General features: G+C 26.8%; 1 protein-coding gene across 1 annotated transcript in view; it reads right to left on the bottom strand.

The window, feature by feature from the left end:
• The window catches only part of LOC142333225 (uncharacterized), a 121,436-nt gene that overhangs the window by 27,141 nt on the left and 80,856 nt on the right, over positions 1 to 13,439 (bottom strand). The window contains exon 2 of the mRNA XM_075380214.1: positions 6,386 to 6,482. Coding sequence (XP_075236329.1) covers positions 6,386 to 6,446 — 61 coding nt within the window. The 5' untranslated portion in view covers positions 6,447 to 6,482. The remainder of the gene's footprint in view (positions 1 to 6,385; positions 6,483 to 13,439) is intronic.

The raw sequence follows: 13,439 nt of genomic DNA, 5'->3' as shown, positions 1-13,439 counted from the left end.
TACGTTGTAGAAAAAAATAAATCGTGCCTTATTGGTCTACAGTACTGAAATCATTGTTATACTCACGCAAATATACAAAACTTTATTACTTTTACATATAGCTGTCAAAAAGAAACAGCCACAATAATTTCCACGATTACCACTAAAAATCTAAATTATGTTTAGTAAAGTGTATACTATCCTTAATCAATCCAATATTAGAAAAATATACTTTTAAAATATACTTTTTTTTATAAGTTTTGATATAATGCTTTAAAAAAAAAAATTCACAATAAATTTCAGTAGTGAAAATATGAAAAACGGTTCATAAAAAAGGCATAGGTCCGAAAATATTTTATTTTATAGTTATAGCTAGCGAAAATATTGTCCTAAATTCTAATATTTTTGGAACAATAATTATGGTAAAAATGAAGATTTTATATATATTTAAATCTATATATATTTTAATATAAAAAAGATGAGCCTAAAATTATATTTGTAGTATTTTTCCAGAAAATTATTATAATGCTCAAACAATTGAAGTTTTCATTACGTTTCGAGTAGTACACTTATTTCGTTAAATTGTTAATATATAAATAAAATTTTGTGAATAACTTTACTGAAAATTCAATCCTGAGAAAATATATATAAGTTAAATGAGAGAAAAAAAGTGTACGAAATTCTTGTTTACTTAAAACAAAACAGGCCAAAAAGTGACAGAAATTTCATAACTAATCCAAAAATCATTTTAGTATTGCAAAATAAATAAAAACTGTAACAAAATTAACTGTCTTGAATTAAAAAAAAAAAATAATAATAAATAAATTCCACTTTGATAACGATCTTTAAAGTAAAGTTACATATAAAAACAAAAAAAGTAAAAAAAAGAAACTATTTCATATTGGAAATTAAAAAACTAGATTAATTTTTAAAAAATCAGCTTATCAAAAAATATAAATTTTTTTTATTACTTTTGAATTATTTTGCAAACTTACTGAACTGAATAAAATACAATGAATGCATATCATCTGAGTAACACTTTTTTGTTTTCTAATGAAAAATATTATTAAACAAATGTCAAACTTCTTCAATTTTAATTGTTTTAAATGTCCTTTACTAAAATATTTTTTAAGAATTCTGTACAACGATTTCTAAGAAAATATTGGAGACAGCTCTGGAACCCTATTTTTATTTTCTTTACATCAAAAAACACATAATGCTGGAACAGAAATCAGTGCTACATAAATGTGTAGCCGCAACTCAGAAACAAAGTGTGTCTAAACTAATATTTATATAAATTGTATTATTTATTTTCAAAGTAGAATTTTTCCTGAAATTATTTCTTTTTTTTTTAAACACACTTTGTATAAAATGTCGTGCAGCATGGAGATTAGATGTGGACGTTTCTTACCTTAAAAGCTTTAATTTTTAAATACATCAGCATACTATATGCATTTATACTTTTTTGTAAATGTAAGTTATTTATATCAATAGGTAAACAACATACAAAGATAATTAAATCAATTTGTAACAGATACAGAGGAGTATTAAACACTGTTTTTTTTTCTTTTGTGTTAAACTTTCAGCTTATGCGAGAAAATAAAAAAATAAATTTTTTAAGCGAGTAAAACACAGGATTCGAATTCTAAACCTTCCTGATGAAATAAAAAATCAAATTTTGTTTAAAAAAACTGTACTAAGAGAGCTGTTTACTATTTAGATTTAAAATACTAATCTGTAAACAATATTTACTAAGGAAAACACAACTCGAAGGAAATTACAAACTAATTATAGGATTTTTTTATCCGAAATAAAATGAGGAAGGAAGTCATCATGTACTGAAATCAAAATTTTAATAACGAAAATATTGATTAAATTATTAATATTTGATTATCAAATTTTATTATAATATGAAGCAATTAAAATTTTACGAATAAATGGTAATTTTTACGGTTCTAATAGGGCTACCTAATTGCTCATTAAGGATTAAAATTGTGGTCGATGATTTTTTTTCTATCTAGACTATGAACTATAAATAGCAGACTAGACTTACTTGTAGTTAGTACATTCTACCAATTTATCTACTGCAATATAGAATATGAAGGAAGTAGAATAGTATAGTCTAACAATACAAAGTAAGCCATTTAGCACTTCCTATTCAAACCCCGTCTATATATAGTAAAGATTCTATAATATTTAAAGAGTATTCAGGTTGTCAAGAACATTTGAACAAATCAGACAGTACAGGATGTGGTTGTAGTAAGGGTTCATCATTCCACCGTATTTTAATGCGGTCGAATTCTTATCAATACGGGAAACCGCATTGTTTTCTTACTGCATAATAATATTTATTATGATAGGTAGCACTAGGGTATTATCTTTAACAATTTAATTTATAAAAAAAAAATTGTAAACCCATATGATAATGAATAATATAAGTTATAGTTATCAAAAAAAGATAAACATAAATTAACAACCTATTAAAAAAAAAGAGAGAGAGGAACTAAGAACAGATAAAAATTGATATTATAATTCATAACGAAGTATTAGTAGTCAATATTAAAAGTTACAATAATGAATAATTAAAATTTAATAGCACGCCAGAAAACCGGTAGAATAAACAAGCATAAGCTGATTTTGACTTTTATTTGAAAAAAATCATGTAAGATTCTCCTTGAAGTTACAAATAAAGTAAAAAAAAAACTGAGTAAAAAAATTTCCAATATCTTTAAGGTTATTATTCATGTTTGCTAATTCGACTTCCGTGTGACGAATGATAGTACTTCCTGCTTTTTCATTCAGGAAGGTACTCGGTTCAAATTGTTTCATAGCTGAGTCATTAGAGATTTTAACCTCGAAAAATTTACTACAGCAAATAAATGATTGGAATGGATTCCGAAAAATATACAGAATAAGTGTGCACTAGCGGACATGTTAATTTGTTAATTAACAGATTAAGGACTTTTTTTTAGTTTTTCGCCAATAGCGGCTATATTTTTAATCACGTGTAAAAATAAAAAGTACCAATAAATAAATGAGGAAATTTCGCATAAAAAAACCTCCCGGAACGTTTTTTTACGAGCAAAGCTAAGGGCCCTATCGAATTTTACAATATAATTTTCTTTAATTTGTTAATAAATTAATTAAGTAGTTATTCGCTTATGTCCGCTAGAGCACACTTTTATTGTACATACTTTTCCGAACCCGTTTCAATAATTTATTTTTTCGAGGTTAAGACCATTTTAAGTTTCTGTTGACTCAGCTATCAAGCATTGCTTTATTTAACATGCTAAAATATTAATTTTTTGTTTTTAAAAAAATATTGTGGAAGGATATCAACAATTTTGCATCTAGAAGTGCTGGTGTAGTAATTAGTATGTAGAAATAAATTAAAAGGATTCTGTTTATATATGTATATATAAAATAGAACAATTGTTCACATTCAAATTATACAAATAAAATTTCCATGAATATTGAAAAGATGCACGTTTAGTTTTCCATTTAAAACCAATTAAAAATATTTTTTTTTCTGAAAAATAAAACAATTGAAGATTGCATTTATAAATACGCAGTTAATGAGGTTATTTCAGTGATTTTATACATAGGCCTGTATTGTAGTTAAAGAAATGAGTAAAAGATTATTCTAATGTTGAAATTTTATTTATTATTTAATTATATGAAATTTCTTAAAAAAGTAAGTCGGAACAAACCGCTGCGAAGCGTTATAGTAAAAAACACCCTCTTGGAAACTGTAAATAGATAGCATGATGTTTTGTTTTAAAGGGCTAATATAAATATACTTATTATATACATACTTTATATATATATATATATATATATCGATGAAATATAAATAATAAAAGAGGTGAATGAAAGAATAACCATTCTGTTTTGTTTCAAATATATTTAATTCTCTATTTAGTAATACAGAAAAAATCTATGCTGATAATCTTGTATGAGAATGATTTAATCATTTTTTTATAGTATGTAATACTATTATCTTTTTAATAGTATAAATTTACAGCTTGAGATGTGTAACAAACCTACATATTATTTAGATTAAGAAAATTAAATTTTTCGGCCAAAATTTTTTACTTTTTTTTTTTAGAGATTAACTTATATATTTAAACATTTTTATGAAAACTATGAATATTAAGTAAAATAACGGTGCCGGCATCCGTGGCGCGAGTGGTAACGTCTCGGCCTTTTTATCCGGATATCTCGGGTTTGAATTCTAGTCAAGGGCAAGGCATTTTCACACGCTAGAAAATAGTATTTTCATCGCATTTTCTGAAGCAAACCTAACGGTGGTCCCAGCTGTTATTAAAAAAGTACAATAATGGTGTAAAAAAAATAAAAACTTATACGTGTATTTCGATGCCAATTTATATAAATCAAATCTATAAAAAAAAATCCAAAATCTATATTGTAGTAGAAGTATTATTAATTGTTAATTTATGTTTTAGTAAATTAACAAGTGAATTAAGATACAACTCGTAACTTATAGATTGAAAATAAATTGTCGAAGGATTGTTTTTTAAGTAACCACTCATTTTTTTTTTTTTTAATAACGTACAAATGTTGAGAAGACGGGTTTAACTAAAAGGGACATATCGCAAAGAAAACACTAGCACCTCCAAAAGAAAACTAATAATTTGGCAAGATTATAAGATCTTTTCACTAACTTAAAGTAAATAGAAAAGGTTCATAAAAATGTCTTTTAATTTTATTCTAATGATATCATACAAAAAAGATCAATCCAAGAAAATATCATAAAAATAAAACAACACTGATTTTCAATTAATTATACCGTAAAATTATGAACCCTAAATAATTAGGGTTCATAATTCAGCTTCGAATTTTTCGGTTATATGTTCAATAAGTTAATTTTCTGTTGAAATAAAATGTTTTATTTTAAATATAAATTTAATTTTGGAGATACTATATTTATTCTAAAAGAAGAGTTTATTTGCGCTAAGATATAACAAAATCTTTAGTTAATTATGCATGCAATAATTATTTACTGATTGTAAGCTGCTTTAATAATAAGACACAAGTAGGTTAATAATTCGATTTCCTTCATAGTCATCAAAATTATTTCGTAACGTACACTGAAATAATAACAACACAATAGTAATGTAACGATTGTTCTATTGGGAAAAAACACACTAGTAAAATTATTTTTCTTTTTTTTTACAATGAATAATAAAGAAAACTGATCACATACTTGATTTTTAAACTCCTAATATGTATAATTCAATATTTTATGTATGATTAAAGCAAGTAATTTTTACACTCTACAACTTATTTCAAGCTAATTTTTGTATCTAATAAATAAGATCAGAATCCAGATCAAAAAAATTTGAACTTTTTTATAAAAATAAAATACATATATTCAAACATGTAGTTCCATATTTGATTAAAAAAAAATTAATAATAATATTTATTTATTTTCATTCTTCCCTAATATTAATAAACAAATAAATCGAATCCAGAAAAGTTCGTTCATTAAAATTTTGTCATTAAGATAATTAAATATTACACGTAAATTAAAATGTCTCTTAAGTTCTTAGTATTCGGCTGATATATCAAGTACAATCAAAAAGGTGCTTAGAGTTGAATATCAAAAATGTTGAATAATGAAAACGTAAAATAACTAAATTGAAAAATTAAATGATAATGAATGTAAAAGTCCACAAAAAGCAAATGTTTAGTCGTAATTAGAAACGATTCCTATATCGTTCAAAGAGTACAATAGATTGTTTTTTTTTTATTTTATTTTATTCTCGAGCCCCTCGATTTAAGAGTTTGTATATATTAAAAAATAAATATTTAACCCCAAGGGATGGATGACCTTAATTATACTGCAGAGTAAAAGAATATTAATAATCGTTACTCATTACACCACTATCTCTTTTTTACTATACTTATTGAAATAAAAGTATTATTTTTTAACAAAGTTTTAAATTGTTCATTAAAATATTTATTTATAGGGGAAATAGCCTACAAAAGCCTCCATGTTAGAGAAAATATAAACTACGTAAAATTTTGAAATTGTTCCCACATTGAAATATTACAGTCCATATTTCCGAGTTTCTTTGAAATTGAAACTTATTAAAAAAAATGTGTGTGTATGTATATATATATATACAGAACAATATAATAAAAATAAAACACTACTGAAGTAGCCGACACGTAAATTTATAAGAAATTAATTATTTTTTAAAATGATTAAAAAATTTCTTATTTACATTTTTATCTATTAATTACTTACTTAATCCACGAAATTAAAAATAAGAATATTATTTGAGGATCTTTAATTTACCTACAATTTATCACACATACATGTTTAATTTTTCTTTTTTTTAATAATTGAACTAATTAATATTCGGAAAAAAGGACTTACCTTGGGAGCTGCTATGTACCACCAAGGCAGGAGAAGATATTTCTGTTGCCATGTCTAACATGCTTGTAGAACGATTGCATATCCACCTCAAAGTAACCTGTAAATGATAAGAAATTTATTTATTTTTTTATTCTTTTTTTTAAAAAAAAAGTTAATAGTTCTTTAAATTATTATTCAAAAATTATTTCTTAGTCACTCTATAGAATAAGTATTTCATTATTTATGTGATTTATTATTATTCCTTGGATTATTTGTAACAGGAATAAATACAATAAATAAATATATTTGAATAAATATTCAAATAGTTATAATATTAACTACTAACATCTAACGGCAAATTACTAACCCTCAATTTGACACAGATTTCAAACAATCGAAATTAAAAAATATATTTTTTTTAATTACTTTTTGTTTTATTTCAAATTTTCAGCTGATTAAACGAAGGAAGTTCTTATTTTTACTCTAACTTTAGGCACATTGTTATTGTGTTAGTGACGCATTCCGGGCAAAACGTTTTCCGAATTTAATTAAATTTTACAGTAAGATTTATTTTTTATTCGAATAGACGTAGTTAGAATGATGTTTTACAACAATTTTCATATGTAAACGGTGGCTGCTACATTTGTTTGGACAGAGAAATGGAAAAGTAAGGTAACGAAGAAATTCCTGTTTCCAAGCCAACGCTGTCTTGGACCCTCTCTGATCCGTTTTAATCCTGATAACATACACCTTTTCCAGCCTGTCTCTCGGTGGCAATGCTTTGATGCTTCACTCTTTCGTGTTACTTTTATAAGCAAAAAATTTATTTCTCAGACCTTCTTAATGTGGTTTTAAATAGCGTCCTACTCCCCTCATATCGCATTGGGTCTTTGTCAACACTGTTAAGTACTTAACCTTACGTTGGTTTTCAATTAATTTATTTTTTCCTCCGATACCTTATTTGCAAAAACAGTTTTGAAAAACATAAAAGTAATACGAAGGTTATAGGAAGAATTTGAAATAACTTCTCAACATTCATTGGTCAAAGATATCAAGTGTCCTTTGATATTGTATTCACAATTTTTCTTTGCAGTAAAACTATTTTTTTCGCTAGATAAACCTTTCAATATCAACTAAGATCAATAACTCAATTTTATAATATTTAAAACGTTTATTTTATAAATACAAAGTTGTTGAAAGTTTCGGTTTGTTAAAATTCAGTATAAAATGGAAAGAATCTAAAAATAATTTTTCATAAAACAATCAATTTTGTTTTTATTTAAAAATGTCTAGGCCTTCAGAAAACAGTGACCGTATGAAAACGCCATTTTAAAAAAAGTCTAAAGTTGAGAACCATGCTACCCTTTAAAAAAAAGGGAATTCAGTGAAACGCTGAAAAATATTGCAATTATACTTTAGCTACAAAATTACCTAACGAAAGAAAGAAATGTTAGCAGTGAAAATAAAAATAAAACTTTTACGGACAAAAAATTTTACTGATAACTTATCGATAAAAAATTCGATCGGTAAAATTATATAAAAAATATTACCTAAATTCGTAAGAGAATTGTAATATTTATACAGTGTCCCATTTTAAATGCGATGCCCTATGTTTATTTAACTATATCTCCCTAAATATTACACGTATCAACATGAAACAAAAATTAAATTAAAGCCTGTCTTAAGAAAACGTCGCATTATGTCATATCACTCCGCATGTGCTCCACCATTCACCCGAAGAAGGTTCCAGCCTATCGGCTGTTTATTTAGCCGATTTCTTGCCATGTTCGTTAAAGCAGTTCTAGTGTGACGGCTGAAATGACATTCCCCGAACGCTCTTACCCAGCTCCTGGATGTTTTCTACTTTTATCGTATACATCCTGTCTTGGATATAACCCCAGAAGAAGAAGTCCAGAGGTGTTATGTCTGGCGATCTGGGAAACCAGGGAATTGAACCACCTCTTCCATTCCGCCTACCAGGAATCTTGACATGTTCAAAAGTAGCAAACATCCAGGAGCCGCGCGAAAGCTTTCGGAATGGCCATTTCAACCATCACCCCAAAAATGCTTCAACAAGCATGGCAAGAAATCGCCTATCGGCCGGATATCCTTCCTGTGACTGGTGGGGCACATGCGGAAGTTGTGTAATGTGACTTTTTGTTAGAACTTGATAAGACGGACTTTAATTTTTGTTTCATGTCGATATGTGTAATAATTTGGGAGATATAGTTAAAGAAAAATAGAGCATTTTACTCATAGAGTAACCTATTTCATAGGTTACTCTTAATAATATTATGTTTCATTAAAATTTGGTTTGAAAATATAAAACATATAAATTCAAATTCTGTAGCTAATCTCGAGGTTGTGCGTTAAATCTTAGTGCCATGAAAGATCATTACGCTTAAGAATAATGTTACATCATTATAAAATCAAATTTTTATTTGTTCCTATTTATGGGTTTTCGTAAAATGTAAGATGAACATTATTGGAGCTAAATATATACTCTGTTTTTTTATTAATATGTAGCTTTGGCAGTTTTTGAAAACGATCTGCAGAAAGATCGGAAGACACTCAAGGTTAACAACTTACAAGGAAAACTTTTAAGAGTATGTATAAACCACTTTCAAGATAAATTACGTCCTCGTTAAAAATTGTACATCTTTTTTAAAGCTAAGATTCATTAATTATTAAAAATTTAATAAAAACAATTAAAACTGTTCACCTGGAATATGATTATATGAAAAAATTAATATACTATAACTGACGTACACAGCAATGACCGTTCGTGGGCGACGTGGGTGAGTGACCGGTAAAAAGTTGCATTAAATCATTTTACATTCTAAGTTCATATAGCTGTATTAAAAAATATTCATCGTGTGCTTACACAATATTGGAATATAAATATTCTATTGATAATTTTACGTTAACGTTTACGGTAAATGTAATTCTATATCTTATTTTATCTTAAATAATTTAAAGCACATTTGCGCAAGTTCCAAAATTTTCCGTTGAAATTATAGTAAAATTAAACAAAAAATAAAATGCAATTATATAAAGTAGTTTGCTAATAAGGATCCATAATAGTAAAATAATTTAAAAGAAATCATAATAAATATTATTTAATTTACTACAACTACAAATGAACTGAGTTGCTTAAAGAATAATAATAATTCTAAAAAAAAGTGGCAGGTGCAGAGGTAACGTACACATCGCTATCACTTCGCCTCCACACTAACGGCTGCCCTCATCCTGTCCGACTTTCGGACGCGCTAACATGATCGCACACGTGCACAACACATATATACACATTGCACTCATTATCTTTGACTCTACCCGCTTGATCAATAAAACTCAAAATAAGACTGACTCAGCTAACACATTAACCAGGTAGATGCTAGGGTAGGGTAGGATGCCCATATGAGTATTATAAATTGACTTACTCTACCAACTGCCATTTTTTCAACTGAAAGATAAATTGAAAGTTATAACATTAAAAACCCAAACGATTATGATACTAGAATTTATTTATTTATATATTACACTAAAGTTGTTTACATTTGTAAATTAAAGATTTTTTAGGGATTTTTTTTTTGTATCTTATAAGTGCTTAAGATGGTGATTTAAAACACTATTTAAATGTGATCCCATAGACGACTTTACTATTAATTTCTGTCTTTACTGTCACATTTCCCTAAAAATACATTCTCATTAAATCTGTAAAATACACAACTACAAGCGTATACGCTTGTAGTATAATACCTAAGCAAAACACGAAAAATGTTATGTTGGAGTTACCAACTCCTCGTGCAATGAAAACCATCGCGTGTTTTTAAATACGATCAATGCTGAACTAGACGAATGAAATACTGTTAAGTATTACTTCAGTTACAGTTACTAATGAGAACTAAATGATATAGTATACGTGAAAAACTTCCAAGACTGACCGGGATTCGAACCCACGAACTTAAGGATGAAACACAAAAACATGATCCCACACCGTGGAAAATAGCTTTTATTTCCATTTCAATTTTCTCTTTCGCTTTTTCTTTATTTTTTTCTATCTATTTCTTTTGTTTCATTCTTTCTAAATATCAATATCTCTCCTCCGCGCATAAATATCCAAGAAGCTAATTTTACCTAAATCCAATAAGATTTAAAATTGGTTTGTATATATCTAATTACCAATAGATTTATGGTGAATGTCATTGTGTAGATATTACGTTGGCCTGTACTGATAGATGGAGTGATACAGAACCATTTTTTTGGGTTGAGTATTAAGGATCATTACTTTTTTAAAATTACACCGTAAAAAACTATTAAAAGGTCAAATTAACTATTAAAAAGCTTATTCCTATTAGTTGCAAAACTGGGAGGAGTTAAAAGAAACTAAAATCTTTATATCACTTACAAATAATAACTGCAGCCAAAAAATATTTTTAGCCCATTTTTCAATCTATCTAATAAATAAAACATTTGTGGAGTAATCTGTACCAATTGTCATAGTATTGGTTGTGCGTGCGTGTATGTGAACACGCTCGTGTATATATTTTTGTATGTTACTAGCTTATTTCATTATCTTATACAAAAACTTTAAGGGTAAATATTACTGTTTCTAAGATATACAAATTTGAGGAATTTAAGTTGTTACATTTTATTAAAGGTAAATATGTCACAAGGATCGTTTTATATTTTGCAGTCCGTTCCTGTAATCTAGTTTCAGAAATGGAATCCAGTCATGAACAGACCTTTTGCCGTTATCACACCTTTAAACGATTCTAGTCAATCAATGTGATAGAAACCTGACACTATTCCAAGATTTGAAATCACTTGTTGAAAACCAATGCAATATTTTTATTCAATAATTTCTATGAAATTTTAATATTATTTACTTTAAATCGTAACGTCTGATCAATAATTCAAACGTATTGATTTTTAATAGATATCAAAATAGCCACGCCTAAACTTATAAAACAATTAATAGATATTATTTCCTTTTTTGAAATTTAAGCTTGTTTGTTAATCACTTGATTGTAAATCATTAATTCTGATGGATATCAGAAAATTACCCGTCATCCTTGTTCGTAATATTCATTCGTAACAGCAAGCGTTCTACATAGTATCATGAAGTAACGTTATTTTTTTTAATGGACTAAATTGCTTATCACATGTAAGCTATAGATATCAAACCGAATAAAGTAAAGATTGGAATACTCTAAGACTCGATTCACCGCAAAGTAGAAAAACGGAATTCCCCATTTATATTAGAAACAAATTCCCTGTTTAATTTTTTCCTTAAATACCAAATAAAATTACACTAGGTAAATGGGTTTGATTTCGACGAATTTTCATAACAGTTCTTAATAATACAACTATTGCATACTAACGAATCGGCTTAGATATTCATTTTCGTTTCATTATAAATTTATTCCAAGTATATAGTGTTCCGTAAGTTAAAATTTAATTCATATAATCTTGGAAAAATTAACAATGCAATCAATTCATTATTTTTCTTTTAATAAACAGCATTTATGTAACAAATTATGTTTATATATTTTTTTAATTGTATGTTATAAAATATTATAATGATGATGTTAAAAAGGACAACATCGCATTACGTTATAAATGTTATTTAATAATTATTTAGTAATGGAAGATGTAACGAACACTGTGAAGCCGATACGTAGATGTGTGGAGATGAGTCACAACCTAGACAAAGTGTACGTCAATTCAATTCCTTGCGGCTATATGGTATTTGTGATTCATACAACAGATCACTTCCTAGAACACGCAGAAACTCAAAACTCTGTCAATAAAGACGTAAAGGTTATTGTTACTCTTAACATGTGCTAATTAAATCGAAAATATTACAAGTTACGCGATAAAATTAAATCTAAAAGAATATTTTAACAGTTTAAGAAAGCTATATAAAACCTGAATAATCATCTATATTTTTAAAATAAAATTTTATATAAAAAAATAGTCTTCTCATAAATTTACAATAAAAAAGGAGAGGTTATATTGTAACAATTTTTTAGTTTATTACGCCTTTTTTATTCAATTTTTTCATACAATTTTCCAATAATCTTTTTTTCAAATGATTTTATAAATCATGACTTACTTAGGACCATAAATATATCTTTAATCGAGTTCACTTACCATTAACATTTTACTTTTTCAATTGAAATGTTTAGTCTATTTATTGTAGAGGCCTTTAGATGGGTTTGAAAAACATACTTTTGATAGTATTTGTAGGATAACTTTAAAAAACAATTTTTGGCAATCCAGGTAAAGAGAATAAACTTTCCAACAGACGAATTAGATAAATACGTATATTAAAGTTACATAAATATTGCTTTCGTAGTGATAAAATAATGCAAACAAATTAATAAATCAAATAAAATTTTAGCCGTAAAACTATACCTCTTAAAAAAGGACATTAAAAATCTTATGAATATTCTTACACGTTTATGTAGCCTTCAAATGAAAATGGAATACACCAAACATTTTATGGAGCATTTTTATAATTACGATTAAACTTCATTAAGAGTGCTGTCTATGTTTAATACATTAAACAGAAATATAATTACTTTAAAATTATTTTTAAAAAAAAGAATAGATAACGTAAGTAAATAGTCTAGCGAGTGCATGAATAACAATAAATGTTCGTCTTTTAAAAATTGAAAAAACACATGGTAGTTAGTAATATAATAAAAAAGTGCAATATAAAAACATATTAATATAGAATAATGTTACCGATAAAGAACATATTATACTTTAAAAATTCACCCCAGAGGGCAGATGTCAGAGATGCAGGGAGAGGAAAACTAGATTATAAGTAACACACTTCAGGCACGAGTTAAAAGAAAGACCAGTTCAATTGTCTGAGTTGTACATCTGGCTCGGCTGCTTGACCTCACCTTTACGTAGATTTCAAGGTCATTAAGTAATAAGATGTCTTCATCTCTCTATTTTTTATAGGGTATATAGGTTACATCATATATATGTATTTATAAATTACTTAAGTTGATTCTATATGTTAAATACACTTTGTGATGAATGTTCATACTATCAGTAC

Source organism: Lycorma delicatula, chromosome 1 (genome assembly GCF_047948215.1).
Source record: "Lycorma delicatula isolate Av1 chromosome 1, ASM4794821v1, whole genome shotgun sequence".
Lineage (NCBI taxonomy): Eukaryota > Metazoa > Arthropoda > Insecta > Hemiptera > Fulgoridae > Lycorma > Lycorma delicatula.
The sequence above is the reverse complement of the archived record's forward strand: the minus strand, read 5'-3'. Positions and strand labels throughout refer to the sequence as shown.